This window comes from Malania oleifera, chromosome 1 (genome assembly GCF_029873635.1).
Source record: "Malania oleifera isolate guangnan ecotype guangnan chromosome 1, ASM2987363v1, whole genome shotgun sequence".
In the NCBI taxonomy this organism is placed as follows: domain Eukaryota; kingdom Viridiplantae; phylum Streptophyta; class Magnoliopsida; order Santalales; family Ximeniaceae; genus Malania; species Malania oleifera.
In genome coordinates, this window is record NC_080417.1 from 56,655,356 (window position 1) to 56,677,650 (window position 22,295).

Genomic DNA, 22,295 nt, shown 5'->3' on the forward strand with positions numbered 1-22,295 from the left:
ATTAATTAATATTCCCACTCCACATCCGTGGTCAACAGTGTATCTTTGATTGAGCATTGTGAGGGTTTAATGAATAATGAAAATCATCCCCCAAATTACACAGTATCTCTCTATTATAGAAAATAGATCATTGGGAGTGTATAAAACTGTTGAAGGGTGATGATGATTCAATATGCTCTAATGCAAAGAACTCATAATGTAAATAAGGTGAAAAAAACTCCAACTAAGGGGAGAATTTAAACAAAATTTTAACAAGCTCATGAAGAAAGCCTAACCAAACATAAGTGAACAAGTATTTGATAACAAGAAAGCTTTGTAGGGCAACTTCACTTTACTCGTACACAAAGGGCAGATGGTAGATTATTTCACCAACTCAATATTTAGTACATAAAAATAAAATAAAACTGATATCAACGACTCTTAACATTTTATATTTTTACATGTTCGTTATATACTTTTCATTCTACTTTTAGCTCCCAACTCATTCCATCCAGTGCGAGTCAAAGCTTCGTGACAATAACTTGAGTAGAGACTTATCACAAAATTATTTAATCAAAATCCTTCATATTTTGATCAGGGCATCATGCTTGACCTCGTATTATTCAAAAATGACATAAGATATCATCAATAGAAGAGGAGGTGGGGGTGGGGAGGAGGATCAAACAATAATGGAAAATGAAAAATAAAAAACAAAGAAAAGGGCAGATTAAAAATCCTGGGCTAGACAGCAACTTAGATGAGCTATATATTCTAAATCAGTCCAAGGCTGCTATAACAGCATCAACCACTTCTTGGGTGGTGCTGCTTCCTCCGAGATCTTTTGTCCGGTATTTGCCCTCTGATATCACTTGCTCAACAGCAGTTTCCAATCGATCAGCAAATGAAGGGAACTGAAGATGTCTCAACATCATGGCAGATGAAAGAAGCAAAGCCACTGGGTTTGCTTTCTTCTGTTCCACTAGTTTCTCATTTCCCACATTCCCTGCTGAAGCACCTTGCTCAAAAACAGCATGGTCTGCCCCAACATTGCCTGCAGAGAGTAAAATTTTAATAAGCATTATAGAATTAGAATTGACCTCTCATGTTTTCAGAGAGACAGAGATTCAATCAGAAAAGAGGGGAAGGTGGGTCACTGTTTTCTTATTAATATACACTGTTAGAGGTTATTTATGTCTTAGCATTATTATTATTAATTGTTAGTATGTTAATTAGTGAGTTAGTAGTAGTAAGGTATTATTGTCATTAGAATGTATTTAATTTGAATTATAGAGGGAGAAACCTATCTTCAAGTTAGGTCATTCATTTTAATAAAATCTCAACATGGTATCAAAGCATGATCCAACCTAAACACTATTATACTCAACTGTCGCCAGAAACCACATTCTCATCGCTGTCCTTCTCAGATCCACCTCCACCCCTCATTATTTCACAAAAACTAACCATATACCCAAACACAAAATCCTCTGAAGCCCACCCCCACGAAACCCATCGCTGGAAAAGCCTCCACAGACCAGCCAACTGCCGGCAGTGCCGACCCTACACGCTGGCGCGTGAGAGAGTTTCCGGCGACCTTTTTCTTTTTTTCTTTTTTTTTCCCTCTGCCATGTTCTGATTCCTTCTCTAGACAATATTATCAAACTGTTAGAGCATGTTTTTTGCTCAAAAATCCGACCTTTTTCAACCATGCACTCGCAGTAATCCATTAATTTCTGTTTGGTGTTTGTAAAGGCTTCTTTGTGAGTTTCTAGGAGCACTGACAGTGTTCGTACATCAAGTTGTGAGGCTGCGGCAGTGCTAAATGTGAGTCATTCACCTCATCCGTAGTTGTGTCGGTGCTTCACATAGTTTATGATTGTCCCGATTAGTTTTGATTGTTCTTCTTCTTTGACATTGGTGTGGCTGCAAGTTCATGGGTGTTGGGATGGAGTCTATGAATCCCAAAAATCTGTTCCCTACATCAATGCCACAGGTAACGACTCAAAAGTTGGATGAAAAGAATTATGTTCAATGATCTAAAGCAGTTCGGGTTTATTTAGCAGGATTAGGAAAATCTAACCACTTGCTTCAATCTGATCCTTCTAATGAAAAGAGAAAAGAAGTGTGGGTTCAAGGAGATGCCTTGATTGTTCCCCTCTTATGGAATTTGATGGAGCCACAGATTGCAAGGATGTGTAATCTAGATACATGCAAGGCGATTTGGGATTATGTCAAGCTTCTACTCTCGTAACATTACACGTATGTATGATTTATCCTAGGAGTACTTTCAACTACAACAAGGAGATAGGAGCATTGCAAATTATTTTGGAGAGATGAAGAATATTCATGCAAAACCTATAACTGCTGACCTTCATAAGATGCAAAAGCAGAGGGAGCAGATGACAGTCCTTCGGGTTCTAGCAGGCCTGAGACCGAGTTTGAGGCAGTCCAGTTACAAATACTTAATAGTGTCGAGCTGCCATCATTTTCTGATGTTTATTCTCATGTCCTTCGTGCTTCCTTTAGCACGCATTCTTTTGCTCTTGCATTTGGCTCAAAGAGGACAGCCTTTGCTACACAAAGTGATTCTAGTTCTCTACCATACAACCTCAAATATTATCAAGGGAGTACGAATGGTCATGGTGGTAGAGACGGACAAGGTGAAGGCACTCCTCGTAAGTGTACTCATTATCATGGTTTTAAATAACGGCTGTTACATAGCGTAACGGCCGATACGTAACGAAAATCGAAGACTCCGAAATCGATACAGGCCGATAATGCGGTTTGGAAAAAATTCACAGTCGTAACGGCCATTACCCAATGTTACACTTCGTAACGGTCCGTTACATGGCCGATAGCTTGCAGAAAATTGAATCCCTAAAGCAGGCTTTCTGCTGCAGCACTGCTTTCCCCCTCTTCCAACCACCCATCTGCCATTCAATCTAACTATCTAAGTCTAACATTCAAAGAGCAAACTGCAAAGTAAAAAACTTACCCTGAAATTTTGTTGGCCAAAGCAATAAGACTTCACTTCTTCGAAGCCTAAGAGTGAGCAAATCTACTCATCTTCAAAGCCTTGCAAGAGTTGCAGACTTGCAGCAGCTTGACGAGTCACTGGCGACAGGTTTTCAGTAGCTCTGCCACCTCAGTGAGTCGCCGATAGCCCTTCGGCAGCTCCCTCCGCCAGTCATCGCCACTCGCCACCAGCCAGCCCTTCAATTTCGGCTTTGGAGTCATCAACCTTTTGTGCTTCGCTCCTTCGAGGCTCCTCCGAGTCCCCTCCCTTCTCTCAATCTCACTCAGACTCTCTGCTCATCTCTAGCGTATAAGATAAGCTTTAAAAAATCAATCAACACTCTACACCCACAGCACTTGTCTTAAACTTTTTATTATGTTTTTTTTTTAAATTATATTTTGTTGTAAATTATGTATGCTAAATTGAATTTTAAAAAAAAAAAAAAGAGTAATTCAATAGAGTAAAAAATTAGAAATCAATAATATTTATGTAAAATAAAATTTTCTTAATTTATAAATCTTTTAATTGTCTTATATTTTTTGAAAGGTAATTATGAAAATCTAGTTCCATCACATATTTCCTATTTATTAATATTTTTTATGTTTTAAAACTTATTTTAACCTTAAATTTAAAATTAGGTAAAATAAATCTTTACATGATTTTTTTTTTTTAGTTATCAAATAAAGTAAAAATTGATAACTTAATAAAAAAAAAATTTAACCTAATAGTTAATACATTAATAATTCTGATTTTTACTAATTACTACTGGAATTTGTAGAAAAATTTTATTTTAATCCATATACTAAGAAAATGCTTAAAAAGTTAAATAGTCAATTTGTATTGTATGAATCTCTATTAGTAATGCTGTGATGTATATGTAAGTAGAGCAAAAGTCTTTTTCACTTTTAAAATTACAATGTTAATTTCTTATAGTTATAAATGAAAATAAAATCAAGTTATAAAAAATAATGAAAATATCTTTTTAAAGATAAAGAAATATATTTTTTTGTAATAAAATATCTAATATTTTATAATTTTGTTTATTTAAATATAAAAATAATAAACATTACTTATTATTTTTAATCAAATATTATATTTTATTTTTACATAATAAGTATTTAAAATTAGAAGGACTATTTAGTACTTATTATTTAATATTTACTAAATTACTAATTATATTATACCTGCCATTTTTTTAGAAAGGCTGTAACTTTGTATTTTCTCTATGTTTTATGTAGAGATCATCAAATTAAGTCTATCAATATGTCACGTAATAGAGAAAATGAGAACTTACCTAGTGAGAATATTGGATGGCATTTTGGTACTGCGATGGACGGTAATAGACATGTTATTATGTATAAGTTATGTGGGAAGATAATTAAAGGGGGTATTACACGCTTAAAACAACACTTGGCACATAAAAAGGGTCAAATAGCTAGATGTTCAAATGTGACCACACAAGTAAGAGAATAAATGATGAAACATCTACAACAATATGCTAAGAAGAAAAGAGATAAACAAAAAAGGCAAAAAAAAGCAAAAGCCCAAATTAGAGGAGATTTTGAGAATTTGAGCAATGAAGAAGACTTACAAGAAGAAAGTATGAGGTTTGCTCGACAAGAAAGCATACGATCACAACAACAATGGGAAGAGAGACAAAGATTTTGAGCAAGAACAACTGGAGGAGGAGGTAATATTTATAAAGAGGGAGGTGGCGCTGGCAGTAGTGCTACCACTGGTTTCAATAAAGCAGGAGCTTGATCTTATAGTGGTCGAGAAGCTAGAGGTAGTGGACAACAATGGATCAATCCTGATGCCCCTGAAGCTCGACTGAAGGCAATGGATCCTATGTTAGAAAGAAGCAAGAGTGCAAAACAACCAAAAATCAACACTGAGTTACTGAAAGATTTAAGAAGTAAATTAGGAAAAGCAGTTGGAAAATTCCTAATTTATAATCAGATTCCAACGAATGTAGCTGACTCTCCATTTATGCAGCCTATACTTGATATTGCTGCAAAGGTTGAAAAGGGAGTGAAAGGTCCATCACCCTATGAGATATCTGAAATTCATTTCGAGCAAGAGTATCAATAAATGACAAAATTATATAGCTTCTTTTGCTGGAATTTAGAAGGAGAAAAGTGTAACTCTTATGTGTGATGGTTGGTCAGAACCAACTAGAAAACACATTAAAAACTTTTTAGTTTATTACGATAGAGGCACCGTATTTCATAAATCAATTGATGCCTCTAATGTGTCAAGCAAAACAGCTGAATATTATTTTAAGTAATTTTCTAATTTTAATTGTATATGCAAATAGTATTATGGACTTGTATGTTTTCAATTAAATAGTAATAATTATTGAATCTATAATTTCATTTCATATTAATGGATGAGGTGGTTGGAGAAATTTGAGAAAAAAATGTTGTCCAAGTAGTGACTGATAATCAAGCTGCAATGAAGGTAAAAGGAAAATTATTAATATAGAAGAGGTCTAATCTCTATTGGACAGCATGTGCAGCTCATTGCATAGACCTTATTCTTGAAGATATTGATAAGAAAAGTAACGTGAAAAAAGTTTTAGAAAATGCAAGAACAATAACCTCATTTATTTACAACCACATGAACAGTGAATTTCATGAAGAAATTCACAAATAATAGAGTTACTTCGCCCTCCCATTACTCGATTTGCCACAAACTTCATTACTTTGGAGACTAGTGTCAGGCATAAACAAGCATTAAGAGAAATATTTACATCTGATGCTTGGAAAAACTCAAGATTTAGGATGGCAAAATCAGGCACAACATATGATTCGAAGAAAATTATCTTAGGCAAAGTTCTTAAATTGGTTGAGGGTGATGAAAAACCAACCATGAGCTTCATATACGAGACAATTGATAGGACGAAATTGGTCATTCAAAAAGATTGCCGATTTTACAAAGACTATTGGAAAATTATTGACAACCGGTGGAGTTTTCAATTGCACCAAGATTTGCACGCTACTGGTAAGTGTAAATCAAATACAATTTCTTATTATTTTAACTTTTAAATTATGCATAGTTGCATTACAAAACTATTAATTAATATGTTTCTAAATTTAATTGTAAGATATTTTTTTAACCCACAATTTCTTTATGGTGTCCCACCCTCTCCTTAAATTGCTAGAGAAGTCATGGATGGGGTTAAAAAAGTGATTAATCAAGTTGGTACCCGATATAGATACTCAAATTCAGGCTATTAATCAAATAAGTATTGGTTCCATTAAATTGAATAATAAATTGTTCTAGTATTCTGTAATACTTTCAAGAATAATTATTAATACATCTAATTAATTAATTATATTTCACAATCATCCTTTTTTAGTTGTTGCTATATCGAGATAGGCAGGAGACTTTTGGAACCCCGTTGGCTCAAAGGGCAATGAAACAAACAAATCCTAGTAAATATAGGCTATATAGTTAAATAATGGATGAATGGCTCTATTTTCTCTTTTTATGTTCAAATTTGACTTTTGAAATATACGCTATACAAACATAAAACTCTTTTTAATTATTCATACAGCAGAATGGTGGATTCATTATAGCTTGTGTGCTCCTGAGCTCCAAAGAATAGCAATCAGAGTTCTTGGTCAGACCATATCAGCTTCGAACTATGAGCATAATTGGAACACCTTTAGCCTCATCCATATGAAAACAAGAAATAAATTAAAGTACATGAGATTACAAAAACTTGTTTTCATACATTACAACATGAAGTTAAAGTTAAGACGTACAATGAGAAGAAGCCAACGAGAAATTGAAGAAGGTTTCAATCCTATCAATTTGGACTACATTTTCAAAGAAAATAATCCTTTAAGTCAATAGTTAGAGGAGAGAGAGACACCACTACTTGACGGTCAGGACAATTCAAATTAATTAAATGAAGAAGTTGGTGGTACTACAGAAGGAGGTGATCAACCACCGATAAACGCGCATGATGATTCAAGTTCAAGCCCTAAACGTACACAAAGTGATGACAATCTTGATTTGAGCCCACCAAGGGATGATGATGGTAATAGTGGTGCTGGAGCTCGGGTTGGGGGGGTGGTAGTAGTGGTGGTGGAGGCAACGGTGTAGAATATAATTATGAATATATCACACAGGGACATTATTTGTAAGGGATATACATCCTTCTAATCGTTATGGACTACATGACATACCTGAAAATTATGACTTAGGTATTCCTCCAGGCATCCAATCTTCACAACCCAAGAGAAGAAGTGCTCATGGTGACCCTAGTGATTCTGCTGAAGATTCATATGATGTGGTTCATAGTTTTGGCGACTTTGGTTTAGATGATTCATCATCACAATCACATGGATCTCATCCAGCATATCCACATTATGCATCTCGTGACTCACATTTTTATCCTAGTGGATCAAGAATCTCAAGATCTAGTGAGTCTTCTTCTACACACTAAATAAAGGCAGCCCCAGCCCCAGCCCCAACTTATGGACATTATTCAAAATATGGTCAAAGAGGAGATTATGCACCCCCTATATCAGTTGGATTTTCACCACCAATACATTTTCAAGAGCAACAACGAAATGACGCAAACTTGGGTTTATTCAGCTATGTATTTCCACAATGATGGGGAGATAATTTTCAATCTCAATCTCAAGATACAAATGCAAATTATGAAGACCCTCTACGTCATTCTTTTTGGTGGTGACATGTGTTATGTTATAAATTTGTAATATTGTATTCATGTATTTTCAACTATTTATTGATGTTTGATATTAATCACTTTTTAAATTCATGTATGTGTAGTGTGTATATTGAGTATTGAATCTATTGTGCATGCATGAAAAAAATTCATGACCGTTACACCCACTTCCCGTTACGTAACACCCGCGTCTCCTGCGACCCACAACACCTGTGATCGTTACACGACGTTACCCGCGACCGCCATTTTGAACCATGCTCATTATGGAAGGAGTAATCATATTATTAAGCAATGTTGGGATCTCCACAATAGACCTTCACATGTTGCCAATGCAGCCACCACCGACTTCACAGCTCTAGGGGCAACCAATGCAGCCACCACCGATTCCACACCTTTGGAACCGAGTGGGGGGCAACATGATGCATCCATGTCAGAGGAAGAGTATTCAAAGTTCCAGCAATATCAAGCGTCACAACAAGCTTCTCTTCCCATTGCATCTCTTGCCCAAAAAGGTAATCCCATAGTATGCCTGCCATCCAGCACTACTTGTCCTAGTCCTTGGGTCATGGACTTCGCTACCACTAATCATATCACAAGTAAACCTAGCTTCTTCTCCATGCTTCAATATCTTGCAAATTTACCTTATGTTATTTTTGCTAATGGATCCACCACTACAGTTGAGGGAATTGGGACTATAAATCCCACTTCTTCCATTCTCTTCCTTTGGTTTTGTATATTTACAAATTTCCTTTCAATCTTATGTCTGTTAGCAAGATTACTAAATCTATGAATTGTTCAATGGCATTCTTCCCTAATTATGTGGTTATTCAGGAATTGAAAACGAGGAAGACGATTGACAAAGGGTGTGAATCTAGTGGACTTTATCACTTTGAGTCGCTATCTCCTACCGCCTGAACTTCTGTTGCCACACCTCTCCAAATTCATTGTCTTCTTGGTCATCCTTCTCTAGAAAAGTTAAAACGTCTTCTTCATGATTTGAGTTCTATGCCTAGCCTTGGTTGTGAGTCTTGTCAGCTGGGAAAGCACTATCGTGACCCTTTCACTTACCGAGTCAATAAGCAAGCTGCAAGCCCATTTATGTTAGCTCATTCTGACGTTTGGAGTCCTAGTAGAGTTGTGTCCAAGTTGGGTTTCCGATACTTTGTAATTTTTGTGGATAATTATTCAAGAATGACTTGGCTATATTTAATAAAAGATCATTCTTAGTTGTTTCATCTATTTTGTGCGTTTTGTTCTAAAATAAAGACTCAATTTGGTTTGCAAGTTCAAATACTTTGAAGTGATAATGCTAAAGCATATTTCAGTGCATAATTCACCACTTATATGACTCAGTTTGATATTGTCCATCAATCATCATGTGCCCACACTCAACAAAATGGGGTTGCAAAGAGGAAAACTAAACATATCCTTAAAATCACTCACACCTTAATTTATCAAATACATGCACCTAAGTGTCTTGGAGTGATGTTGTATTTATTGCTTGCTATCTGATTAACTGGATGTCATCCTCTATTCTCAGTAGTAAAATTCCCTACTCCATTCTCTTTCCCAATTCATTTTTATTCTCTCTCCTTGCTCGTATATTTGGGTGTGTCCTTTGTTCATCAACTAACTCCTAGAATGGATAAGTTGGATCCTCATGCTACAAAATGTGTCTTTCTAAAACTACTCATATACTCAAAAGGGATATCGTTGTTATAGTCCTCCGCTGCATCACTTCTTTGTTTCTGCCGATGTTACTTTCTTCGAGTCTACACCATACTATACCCAATCCCAAAGTGCTTCTGAACTCAATGAGAATCTTCCTCTACCTAATCTTTCAAATTCTACTTTGCTATCCTTGCCCAACCAACCATCTAGGTCTCTATGTAGTTCAAGTCCTTCTCATCATCTTGATCATCCTAATTTTCAAGTATATCAAGACGGCAGCTCCAATGAAGAGAGTCTTCTCTAGCTTCTACTACCACACCTTTGGTTTCATCATCTGATGATCATATTTCCCATGATATTGATCCTCCCATTGCTTTTTGGAAAGGTAAACACACATGTACTCAACATTCCATTTCCAACTATGTTTGCTATGACTTCTTATTACTCTCCTATTATTGTTTTGTTACTTTATCATCTACTACCTTTCCTAAATTTGTTTAGGAAGCCTTAGCCCACTCTGGATGGAGGAATGCTATGGTTGAAGAGATGAATGTTTTACATGACAATGGCATTTGGGACTTGGTACCTCTTCCTCCTAACAAGTCTGTGATTGGTTGTCACTGGGTTTACAATGCGAAAGTCAACTCTGATGGGTCTGTGGCTCATCAAAAGGCTCGTCTTATTGCTAAGGGGTATACTTAGGGGTATGGTCTAGATTATTTTGATACTTTTTCTTCGGTTGCCAAAATTACATCAGTATATATGCTCATATCCTTAACTACTACTTGTCACTAGCCTTTACATTAGTTAGATGTGAAGAATGTCTTCTTGCATAGTGACCTTTAGGAGGAGGTCTATATGGAGCAACCACCTGATTTTGTTGCTTAGGGAGAGTCAATCTTAGTGAGTTGGCTCAAGAAGGCACTATATTAGTTTAAACAATCTCCCAGAGCATGATTTGGTCATTTCAGTGTTGTAGTACTTGAATTTGGTCTTCGACGGTGTGCAGTGGATCATTATGTGCTTTATAGTCATACTTCATCAAGTAGGATCCTTCTTATTGTTTATGTGAATGATATTATTATTACAAGTGATGATGATAAAGGTATTCAAAGTCTCAAACTTTTTTCTCTAGACTAATTTCAAACCAAAGATTTAGGATCGTTGAAATACTTCTTGAGTATAAAAGTATCTAGATCTCATATGAGAACCGTTTTGTTATAGAGGAAGTATGTTCTTGATCTGTGGAATGAAACTAGATTGTTGGGATCTAAACCGGTTGATGCACCCATGGATCCTAACAACAAGTTAGTCTCAAATATGGGTGATTTGCTACCTAAACCTAGACAATAGGGAGACTTGTCGGAAAGTTGAATTATCTCACAATCATTTGACAAGATATATCTTTTACAACAAGTGTTGTAAGTCAATTTCTAGATTCTCCAAGGATAAGTCATTGGGACGCAATAATTCACATCTTAAGATATCTTAAAAGTGCACCTAGGAGAGGTCTATTATATCATGATCAGGGTCCCATTTATATCCACAAATATACAGATGCAGATTGGGCTGGATTCCCTTCCGACCGAAGATCCACAACCGAGTGTTGTATCTTTGATGGTGGTAATTAATGAACCCTCACTTATGGCGGAGGAAAACTATGGTTACAAGCACAACCTCTAGGAGATTACAAATAACCAATAAAACCCTCCCAAAAACAACCACAAACATAAACAAAAAGCAAAAAAACCAAAACTAAACAAGCCTAACCAAACGGCCCAAAGCAGAACAAGACAAAAGAAACAGCCAAATAAATTACACAAGCCTAATCAAAAGAAAAAACGAAAGACAGAACATTAACCTCTAATACTAGGGACACCAAGGCTATTAAGTCTTAATATGCCTCTAAGCTTCCTCAGAAGCTCATCCCCCTCCTCAAATCGATATATCATACCTTCTTCGCCTTGACGAGCAAGGTAATCAGCCACCTGATTAGCCTCTCTATAAATATGTCGAATAGAGAACTGAAGAACTTGAAGCTCCGAAACAATCTCCTCCCAAAAATCCCATAAATACCACATCGTGCAATTATCGTTATTGATCCAATCAACAATCAGTTTAGAGTCACATTCAATAACAATATTATAAAAACTCATATCCTTACATAACAACACCCCCATGTGCAAAGCACGCATATCTCAACTTCATTATTCGTACCTTGACCAAAATAAGAAGAAAAGGCACCTCTGAGATTGCCAAAAGAATCCTAAATAGTGCCTCCACCCCCAAACAGACCCGGATTACCTCTACAATTTCCATCAACATTCAACTTCACAAAACCTATTGATGGTTTCTCTCAAACAACCGTACACTATCTTCTACGACTATGCGGAACTATTCATGGTAAATCAAATAAATCAAACCCCCCGGACCCGGATTGCAAAACAGAGTGCTCTACCAAAATACACCTAATCCAAAAACAAATGGACCTCCAAACCACCTCCTTAGACTCCACTGTATCTTCCATCCTAGCTTTGATGGTGGTAATTTGGTTTGAAAGAGTAAGAAACAAACTGCGGCAGTCAGGTCAAGTGCTGAATCAGAATATAGAACTATTGTGAGCTTGTCTAGTTGAAGAACATGTTGGAAGAACAGGGATTTTCGCATTCTCAACCTATGAAGAAGATGTGTGATAATCAACCTGCTCTTCATATTGCCTTCAACCCAGTCCTTATAAGCGAACGAAGCATATTGAAGTTGATTGCCACTTTGTTCAAGAGAAACTTGTGCAGAAGACCATTACTACCGTTTATGTGAAGTCTGATATAAAACTTGCTAATTTGTTTACCAAAGCTTTGAAGGGTGCTCGTGTTAAATTTATTTGTGACAAGCTAGGAGCATATGACATTTACACCCCAACTTAAGGGGGAGTGTTAGAGGTTATTTATGTCTTTTTGTATTATTAAGTGTGTTAGTATGTTAACTAGCAAGACTTAGTAAGGGTATTATTATCATTAGAATGTATTTAATTTGTATTATGAATAGAGGGAGAGACCTATCTTCAAGTTAGGTCATTCATTTTAATCAAAATCTCAAAATACACTACTCAAATTTCTCAATAAATTGTCATTTTCTCTGTTTGAATCAATAATGGGCAGACAAATGAAACTCAACTCTGAGGTGAAACATAACATCACTGCATGCATATTGTGATTTAGTTTGAATTGTTGGAGATAAAATAATATATTAAAAAAAAAACAGGTATGTGAATCAGAGTTCATGCATCTCATATAATTTCAGCATTACAAAGCCTAATTCTTCAGATGACTTGGAATCAAACCAACCATATTAAAGATGTTCAAAACTTCCAATGCAAATTGAGTCTCTTCAGTTTGAAATTCCAAAAGAAACAATCATAAATTTCAATTTGGGATGTAGAGCTCTATGATGCATGAGGCACATATATTACCAAAGACGACTATGTCAACAAGTAATAAGTTTTTCCAATGACATTTCCAATGCTTCATTTCTAAAGGGGCATTTAAGTCTATCTATCCTCCATGATTCCTGAGAATGTGGTTTCTCAAATGTTGGATGCCCTCATTGAGAACCCGAAAATCTTGAGTAATAGGCTTCTTGAGTTCTTTAGGAATGCAATGATGGCCCCCCAAATCATGGGTATTCAAGAACTCCACTGCCTAAAGAAATATTTGATTCTTTTTGGAATGGGGCAAAAGTATTCTTACCATTAACTGCCAAATTACTCCTTGTTCGCTATTATTATTATTAATTATAATTATTACTATTACTATTATTACATCATAATCATTAATAGCAATAATTATTAATCATCATCATCATCATCATCGTCATCATTAAAAAAATATTATTAGAATTTACTATTATTTGTCAATAAGAGATATTATTAAATATTGTTATAATTATTACATATGTACGCACATTACAAGTAAGGATGAGCATAATTCAATTAAAACCGAATTAATTGAGTAAATTCGGTCAGTCTGGTTCGGTTAAAAATTTATTCGGTTCTGATCGGTTTTCATTTTCGTTGAATTTTGATTTTTGATTTTCGGTTCAGTTAATTCAGTTAACCGAATTAACCAAAAATTATAAATTAATAATAAATAATTATATATATTATATATTAAAATATTTTTTATATATTATTTATATTTTATATATATTAAAATATTAAATCTGTTAAAATTGGTTAACCAATTTAACTAAAATTCGGTTCGTTCAGTTTTGAGTTTGGTTAATAAGGAATTTCGGTTCGGTTCGGTTAATGAGATTTTTTAACCAAAATTTTTTAACCGAACTGACAGAATGCTCTTCCCTAATTATAAGAATGTGCTTAATATTATCATAATTGTAGGTTAGGAATTTATGGTAATTATACTGAAATAACACTAAATACTCATTTCATGTCATACAATATAATAATCTTACATTCCCAAAAATCCTAGCCAAACAAAATATATTCCCATGAGATAGAAACTTTATTCCTAGATATACCCAAGAAAATGACTCCTAGAGCCATTTAGGATAACCCACGCCAAATGCCCCATGAGGGTTATATATTTAGCCACTTCCAGTGCCAGAATGCCAATATGACCAACATAGTATAACAAAGACCACCAAGCTGCTAGTCTCCCCCTACCTGAGAGTGGCCAGACTAGTACTCATGGTGTAGTAGATTTATTACTATTTTCAAAGCCACAATAAAAAAAACGAAAAACAAGAAAAAAAACCATGCAGAAGCCTAAAAAACAGAACATGTAAAATTAAGAAATTTCAAATGTGTAACTACAAGTCTAAGTTAAATGCATAGAAGACTAGCTTAAAACATTTCATCAAGCATTCAAAAGCATGGTTTTAATACCTGGACCGGTAATCGACCGGTGGTTGAACCAGTGATATCAATATGATATAATATGTAATATATATAAGTGCCTAATATTATATGCAATAATATTTTCTTGCAAAAATAATATTACACCATTTACATACATAAATATTATAAAGATATAAATTGTAATCTCACACATAGTTCATTGAAAGTCAAAAAATAATGACTAATGGTCATCTTAATTAAAATTTTGAATTATTTTTCTTGTTTTCAAAAAATATTATTTATAATTTATTATTTTATTTTTATCCAAAAAATATTAGCTAAAGTTGGTGTATTTGTAATCCTAGTGTGTAGCTATTTTATTATTTTATTTATTTTTTGCTTTAATGGAAGAAAATAGAATTTGTTAGCTTGAGAAAAGTAACTTTAACACAATACATAAAATACACTCTGTCATTTAATGCAGCCAACAAATTAGTGCAGTGGTAAGACATGCTCTGAGTGCTCTCTTTCCTATACATCTTGGGTTCAAGTCAAGCCCCTTATACTTCTCTATATATTTTTTCCCTTTTCAAATTAAAGGACCGGGTTGACCAACCTTCAACCCCAGTTCAGACTGGTTCTAGCCGGTTCGGTCAAATTGATTGGGTCAATCCTAATTCAGCTCATTCTCGATTCTGATGAGCTGATCAAACCGACCTAGTGACCACTTCCAGTTGAACTGGGCCAAACCAGCCGGTCCGATCCAGGTATTCAAACCATGCTCAAAAGTTTAGTATTGATTAATTTTAATAGAGTCAGCTTGATCTAACCAAGTTGCTCATGGTTACAAATTTCCTTTATGTTTAAAACAAATCAATTGATCATACTACAAACTCATGATCCACTTGGATTTGAAGTGGTGAAAGGAAACAGCACTACATGGCTCTTGATTTCACCACTTATTTCCACAATTCAGGGCATGGTATTAAAAACTGGACCAATGGCCAACCCACAGAGCCATTGGGTCAGTCGGACTAGTAGGTCATCCCAGTGGTTGAACCAGTGACATTAGGATAACACACACACACCCACACACATACGTATGTATGTATCCATAGGATTTAATGTTCGCGATGATCATAAAAATAACAATTATTATTAGAAATCAAACAGATATAAACTAATAATAACAGATTATTTGATTCAATTAAAAATTACTTGTTGCTGTGTCTGGGAGTATGGATCATTTCTTTTTTATGGATTTGGATGAAATTTAGTACAATTTTGTATTACAATTCATCCAAATCTACACAAATCCAAATCTAAAGTCCCAAACATAGGATAAGGCACAAAATATTTTAAATAAGTCCAATAGAATTCATAAAATATATGAAAATAAATAAAGAAGATTATTTTTTCCTTATTTTATTTGATTGAATAAAAAATAAATAAAAAAACTTGCGGATTGTCGAATCACATGAATATGAAAGAGAGGAAATATAGAAAGCGACAGAGCCATCATAGTATTTTGTTTTTTTAACTAGGAAAAGAAAAGAAAGAGAAAGTAAGGGTGGTAATTGGAATGTATGTGTGTTTATCTAGATTCATGCAGTAAGTTTCTAATATTTATATAAAGTTGGTCACCTAATGCATACATAAGCAGTGACAAGCTTCATACTCTTCCCCCATCCGGTCATGGGTTCAAATCTCCTTCGCTTCAAATTCTACTCATATTTTATGGGAGTTACTCGAGACTCGGCTTTTATATTTTGAGTTATATAAGGCCAGATCAACTCGGCTGGTTCACCAGGATTGACCCGTTTAGCCCCTTTGGGAGCACTTAAAAAATAAGCACTTATATCACTTTTCACTTAAATAAGTACTTTTCTGAAAACGTGGTGTTCAGCTGATATGGCAATAAGTGCTTATTTGAAAAAAAGGTACTATACAACCACCTTTTATGTGGTTTTTAAGTGAAATTTAAGAAGCTACTCAAGATTGCCTTTTGCCCACTTATAAGTTGTCACTGTAGAGGAGGAGAGGTGGTAGCAATTTCATGATTATGACGATTTGCTGGCTGTAATGTAATTTGATCCTCTTATGTCTCTCTCCCCTTTCCTCCCTCTCACCCTAGTCTTTCAACCCCCCATTTCTAGCCTACAACTACCTCTCTTGAGAGGCTTCCAGCAAAGCAGTGCAGAGCTCCTCCAGCCACCAGTGGTTGTGCTTGCTAGCCTCACAAAGTTCATATATTGCCATTTACTTTGGAGCTATTGAAGCATGGGATGTCTCCTCCCCCTTTGTACACACTGAAAAGCTTCCCTTCATAGATTTGTGAAAGTAAACCCTAACATATTGAAGGTCAACGCAACAACTGTGCATTACCACTGCTACTCAGCACCCCTCTGCCTCCAATTGTACAATCGTTGCCTCCAATCATGCAACCGCCACTCCTCCATCACATGACTCACATGTACCCCTCGGCCAATTCCTATAACTTGGTTGCTACCAGATTTGTTTATTTCTGGAATTAAAAAATTAATTGAAAATTTTTCATTAAAATGTCAATTATAAATGTTAGTAATTATTTTTTAGTTAAAATGTTAGTTAATTTTTAATTAAAATGTTAGAAATAATGAGTAAAAGATAATAATTATTTTTTTAATGGAGAATATTAAAATTGTAATTCAAAATATCAATTAACATAAAATTAATTACATTGTTAATCAAAATATTAACAATGTTAATTTAAAACATTAATTAGGGAAATATTAATTAAAATATTTTATTATTTTACTAACTATTAACATAATTTAATAATTATGAATTATTTTTATATATTATTCTATTAGTTATATATTGAAAAATAATTCAATAATATTATTATTTTCAAATTCAGTCTTTTAAATTCATGCAACACTCAAATAAAATTTAGTATCCAAATGACACTTATTTTATCAGCACTTATAATCAGCACTATTTTTAATACAACCACACACACGACTTTCAGCACTTATTAAATTCAGCATTTTTTTATAAAAGCACTTTGCATAAGTAGTTCCAAACAATTTAGACTTCACGCAGGTTGGCACTGATTCATGATATTTCCAGTTTATGGCTTTACTCGAACCAGTAGATTAACAGTTAACTGATTCCAATACGACACAGTTGGACAACCCCTCCAATCTGAGTTTCAAAACTGGTTCAAGGTTTCATGTTATACTATCTCAAGGGCTCAAGGTGGAGACTAGCATTTCTATTAATAAAAAGCAATTTGTATTTCGGAACAAAGATAGAGTTTTCAACATCACTGAGATAAACAAAGATGTTATCTTATTACTTTATCAATTGAAGAAAGAAAGTGGATAATGATGGAGTTGAGCTCATTTCTATTTATCAAACCAGCAAATACTTGGGTGAAAATGTTCAAGCACCACAATTTGCTATGGAGTAAGTAGTATATCTTGCATTGCTGTGGTTTTGTTTTCAGCATATGTTTTCTTTTTTTGTCATGTTTCTCTGGAAGACCTACAGCGGGATTGGTTGGCTCTGCTACATTGAATTGGTTCTCAGTTTAGGTTGCATTCTTTGTAACTAGTTTCTATTGATGTAAAGATAGGATTTCTTATCCTCCCAATCTTTTCTTTGTTCTTTTTCTTCTCTTTTTCTGATGTACATTCTTTCTCTTTTAATATACTACTTTGTTATCAGGAGAAAAAAAATGTTCATTCACCCAACCATATAAATATGCTCCGTCTGAGAGCAAATGGCCAGGCATTTGACTCATCTCCTCTTTTAGAGTAAGAGTGTAAGTGAGTCGAGCCTACTAGCAAGCTACTCGAGCTCGATTCGCTCCATAACTTAGCTTTATTCTACTCGAGTTACAATCAAGATCATGTTATTCGAGTAGTTTAATGACTTGAGTTCGAGTTTTGTAATATGACTTGCAAGACTAATCGCGATTTTGTAATTTTACTATTTTTTATCATATAAGTCATCTAATATGTCATTTATAATATATATTTTATATAATATATACATTGCTTTATTTTTATATATTTTTATGTTAATTAATGATCAGATCAGATCAAGCTCAATTGAGCTAAGCCCGAGGCTTAGGAACCTACAACTGAGTCAAGCTCAAGATCAACAATGCTGTGATCAATCAAGTTCAAATCAAGTTTTGAGCTTAACCTTTTTAGTAAATTTGAGTGTGAGTATTCCGCCATATTGACTCGGCTTGACTCGATTTGAACACACACCTACTTTGGAGATGATCCCACAAACAGGAGCAATTCAAATGATATGCCTCCCATATAACAAGGAGGTATTGGGTTGGAAGAAATTTCTTGAAATGGCAAAGGGTTGTGCAGATGGCACTGGGGTAGCAGTCAAGATTGGGGACACTAAGATTGTAGATGAAGAAAGGCCCCAACACCTAGATGGTGTTTCCATGAATATGTGACAAGGGGTAAAGTTGCTGGGCATACCCAATAAAAGCCATCGACAATTAGTGTTCTCAAGGTTACAGCCACCATTTCCATGGCAGTGGCAGAATTTCAGTGTTTGTAAACAAGGAAACGATTCATGTACGGTAACTTAGGTGAAGGGAAGGAATCAAGAATCAGGGATCATATTACGGAGAAAGACGAATGAATAATATTTTAAAATATTTATAAAAAAAAACATGCAATAAGAAAAAGTCCAAACTACAAATATGTTGACTACGTACCTCCAGGCATCACTCCTGTACCACCAGCAATACCAGCAGCTGTGTTTGCAACTAGATTGCCATAAAGATTAGGTGTCACCTGCAAAATGTATTACACCCTGCATCAGCCTTATTTTCACATCATACTTTTCAAAACACCAAAGTTCACACTGCTTTCTCTTAAATCCATGCTGCACAAAAGGACACTTATACACACTGATGATGTGCCACATTATAAATGACAAGATTTCAGGATTCTCTTCCAATGTTCTCATTTAAAAAAATAGCATTCCATGAGTAACCACTTCAAAAGGAAATTTTGCCAACAATTATGGTGATAAAATTGATTCTAAAACAATGTTTAATCACCTCAGAATCCCACTCAAGAATATTTCCAGAAAAGGAAAAAAAAAAAAATAACATGACCACAAGAGAGAGAGAGAGAGAGAGATGGATGGCGAAACCTATAGTGCCAAAATTTTCTCTGATGATGGAATGATTTCCTAGTATTTTATTAACTCTGCCACAGAGAACCAAGTGTTCATCAATTATAAGCCCAAGAACTTCAGCAGTTTCCTCAGTCGCCATTAATTGAAACAAGTTATCTAATTGCCATGACACATGTCTCTCCCTCTAGGTTCTTGATCCATTAAAAGAGACAAAAACTTTCTAGTGAAGAGAGTTGCCATGTGCGCAGAATTCAGCAGCAGAACAGCATTATTTCATATTTGCATAATATAATTTTTTCAGTTTCTCTTTTTCAACATCACTACTTCGCATTGGGTTCCTTTGTATATTTTCCTGATGTTTTTACCATTAGCCATCCAAATTTAGAAAACAAAAATAATAAAAAAAATTTGTCTCAAAACAATTAACAGAATAAAATTTTGTATGAAATTTGTAAATCTTCAACGAAAGCCAACAGCACATAGATGCATGTCTGTATAGCAAGGACACAAAGACCGACATTGTCACAAAGTATGTGGTATGTACAACTGGTAAAACTGAAAATGCATACAAATAAAATATCATTGAGGAAAAACAAGGGAGTATGCAGCAAAAGAATAAATAAACAAATGTGAGTGACGCAAACATTAAGTTGTTCATTTAAATAACATCACTTTGAGTAAGCAAGAAGTGACTATTGACAAATTATGGTGTCCATTAAATGATAAAAAAAATTACAACATGAATTTCCCCCCTTGTCCTCTTCTTCCATCAATCCTCCAAAATCTTAACCATTGCCTCTTCTACTGTTTAAATATTCAAGTTTATTAAAAATAATTTATAAATAAAGTACCAGGCAAGCTTGATAAAAACTAAAGTACTGACTTTTAAAAAAGGCTTGATAACAACTAAGCCATGATATAGAGATACATACCATGACATCAAATTGCTCAGGCTTTGAAACAAGTTGCATACAGCAATTATCCACAATAACTTCGTTGTACTTGATTCCGGGATATTTTGTTGCAACCTCTCGACAAGATTCTAAGAATAGACCATCTGCAAGCTTCATGATGTTCGCTTTGTGCACAGCTGTCACTGTCTTCCTATTGTTTAGGTAAGCATACTCGAAAGCATATTTTGCAATACGCTCTGAACAGAACTTTGTCATTATCTGGCAAAAGAATGCAATGAGAGGCATACAGATTCGCCCCCTCCCCCAAACTGAAAATATGCAGCCCCCTAAACTAATTTATAAAATACTCCCCAAAACGTCTAATAAAATAAAACACACATGGAAGAACTAATCTCGTTAAGAAGGACTGTCTTGGAGCCTCAACCATTAGATGATATTCATACACTGTCAGAGAGCTGACAATTATGTGCATCAACACAAAGCAAAGCATGACAGCTTAATTTTCAATTATTTACATCCAAAACAGTTTGTCAATAAAAAATTTCAGAGGTAAATATGTAAGGTGGTTCCCCTGTTTCTAAAAACGTCTATTCACTTCACAATAAACCATGAGCAAAGAAATGTTAGCACGGTAACATTTTATTGTTTGAAAAGAAGGCAATCAATATTTCATTCCAGAGTTACAGAGAATAACATCATTTCCAAATTTTGGGGACTAATAAAAATTCAATCAACAGAGCGAAAATCCTTTGATAAAAAAGGGAACTTGAGCAGTGCAAACTAAGGACAGCTTAGCCGGATCTTAAAAGCAGAAATTCATAAATTGAATAATAATATTATCACTGCGAACCGTTCAAGTCGCTCCCCATAGAAAAACACAGCTCCATAGTTTCAACAACATTCAAACATAAACATGCCAAAAACATGTCGAAGTTACAGGTACATCCATCGCATTAAAACCTCATCCAATGAATCGATCACATACCTTAAGGCTCTCAACAACGCCGGGAACAACCTCGTGCTCCAGCCCCGAGTACTCCCCTTCCGTGTTCTCCCTAATCACAACAATATCCACATTCTCGTGCCTCGTTGGCAACCCCGGAAGATTGAAACAGTTTACCAGCGAAGCATAGAGATCGAGCTCTTTCCTCAGCTGAACATTCAGCGAGCTCACGCCTCCGCCGACGGGAGTCGCAAGACCACCCTTCAAGCACACCTTGTTCTTCCTGATCGAATCCATCACTTCCTGAGGGACTCGTTTCATGTCTCCGTGCACTTCGTACCTCTCGAAGTAGACTGGCGCGTGCATCGCCTCCATCACCTGCTCGACGGCGCCGGTGACTAGAGGGCCGATGCCGTCGCCAGGAATAAGCGTGACGGCACGGGGAGCGCCGTCGCCGGGACGGGGCATGTACGTCACGAATCTTTTCGGATCGCATCTCGATCCTAACCCTAGAAGAACCGCGTTGTCCAATGAAGGTGATGATGATCTTTGAAGAATATGTTTTAGGATCGGTACCGTTCGTCGAGCCATGACGATCTCGTTAAGGTCAAATTGAAGAGCTTGAAAATGATAATCTCCCTGTTGAAAGAAATCGAGCAACCCGAGCGGCGAGGAGACGCCGAGGGAGAAAGTCTTCGAAAATCAAATTTTCAAAGGAGGAAAAAATAACATTAGTGATTCTCAACTCTTTTTGGGTCGAATTAAATAAATAAATAAACCGTGTTATGAAATCATAAAATTTTAATGGTTGTCACCCTTCATTATTTTACCATCATAAATTCTTTACTATCCAAAGACATTCTCTTCCTCTCATTTTGACACATACATTTCATACTTGAAGTAAGTAGACATATACAAAGGATGAAAGCAGATGAGAGATAGAAAGAATAAAGATATTTTATACAAGGTCGGTTCCAAATCATTTTATAATTTCTCTAGAAATAGTGAAGTTTTTTATCTCATCCGCTGGAGTAGGCATAACCAAATCACATAAAATT

At 35.2% G+C, this 22,295-nt stretch overlaps 1 protein-coding gene across 1 annotated transcript; it reads right to left on the bottom strand.

Moving 5' to 3' along the window:
• Positions 1-547: 547 nt before the first annotated feature.
• Positions 548-22,007, bottom strand: LOC131151726 (isocitrate dehydrogenase [NAD] regulatory subunit 1, mitochondrial). The gene is made up of 4 exons (XM_058103118.1): positions 21,280-22,007; positions 20,313-20,552; positions 18,953-19,031; positions 548-1,030 (listed from the first exon to the last, which is right to left on the bottom strand). The coding sequence occupies exons 1-4, from the start codon at positions 21,826-21,828 to the stop codon at positions 756-758; spliced, it is 1,143 nt and encodes a 380-aa protein (XP_057959101.1). The 5' UTR covers positions 21,829-22,007; the 3' UTR covers positions 548-755.
• Positions 22,008-22,295: the final 288 nt, after the last annotated feature.